Below are 976 nucleotides of genomic sequence, written 5' to 3' on the forward strand. Positions count from 1 at the left end.
CGGGTTTTAATTTAAGAAGAAGAATTTTTTGTACATTTTTTTTCTGTTTATTTCCTTGTTTTTTTCTGGAGAAATGCGAGGGAAGAAATGTCTTCAGGGAAGATTGTGAAGGTATAGTATCAGTTGTTCATACCAGTGTGGAGAGATTTTAGATAACGGGGTGTGAGATATATGGTGAATAACAGGAAATTCGGGAAAGGGAAGAACAATAATATATGTATATATATTTTTTACTGTATATGAAGAAAAAAATCATTTATATTTGTTTTCTAATAAAGAAATAGATTGAAATTATTTAATAGAGGCTTTCCTGACTGTTGCAAATCTTGAATCCAGACGGAAGACGACATTCCCCCGACCTGCACTCTCGCAAACAAACCAGACTGCACCGGGTTCACTTACATGGCATCTGCAGCCAGAAGAACTGGACGGTCGAAGCAGCAATCCAGGATCTTGGCTCTGGTACGTGATTAGAACATTACCCACGTATGCAAAAGGAAAGCCTCTAAGCCTAAACGTCAATATCATCAACGTTTTCATCCTCTTGGCAGGTCTGAGCAACGTTTACGCTCGTCCTGATGGCATCGCGTCCGTGGTGGTTGGGCTAGCTCCTGGTACCAAAGATCTCGTGAATGTGACATACTCTGCCGACTGTTGCTCCTCTCAAGTGGATATCATCGGTGTGGATACGCAAGGGAATGTTGGGAAATGCGTTATCGACATGGGGGCTCTGGGAGGTAATGTATTTTAAAGTGGACCAGTGTTTTGCGTGTCTGTGACAGCCATTGTATGCAATTTAGGTTTTTAATTCTTTCAGTATAAGCCCTTCATTCATACTATTGCTCTTATCTTAACTATTTGTATTAATGTCATTATAATCAATCATTATAGATATCAATAAAATCATCATTACTGCAATATCGTTAATACCAGTCTCTCACTATCATATATAACATGATCGAACTTGCCTAGATGT

The 976-nt window shown here is 38.8% G+C and overlaps 1 protein-coding gene across 1 annotated transcript in view; it reads left to right on the forward strand.

Annotated features, from left to right (window-relative positions):
* The window catches only part of LOC119585369, an 8,297-nt gene that overhangs the window by 7,129 nt on the left and 192 nt on the right, over window positions 1-976 (forward strand). The window contains exons 3-4 of the mRNA XM_037934038.1: window positions 337-462; window positions 552-737. Of these exons, the coding sequence (XP_037789966.1) occupies window positions 337-462; window positions 552-737 (312 nt within the window). The remainder of the gene's footprint in view (window positions 1-336; window positions 463-551; window positions 738-976) is intronic.

Source organism: Penaeus monodon, chromosome 19 (assembly GCF_015228065.2).
Source record: "Penaeus monodon isolate SGIC_2016 chromosome 19, NSTDA_Pmon_1, whole genome shotgun sequence".
Lineage (NCBI taxonomy): Eukaryota > Metazoa > Arthropoda > Malacostraca > Decapoda > Penaeidae > Penaeus > Penaeus monodon.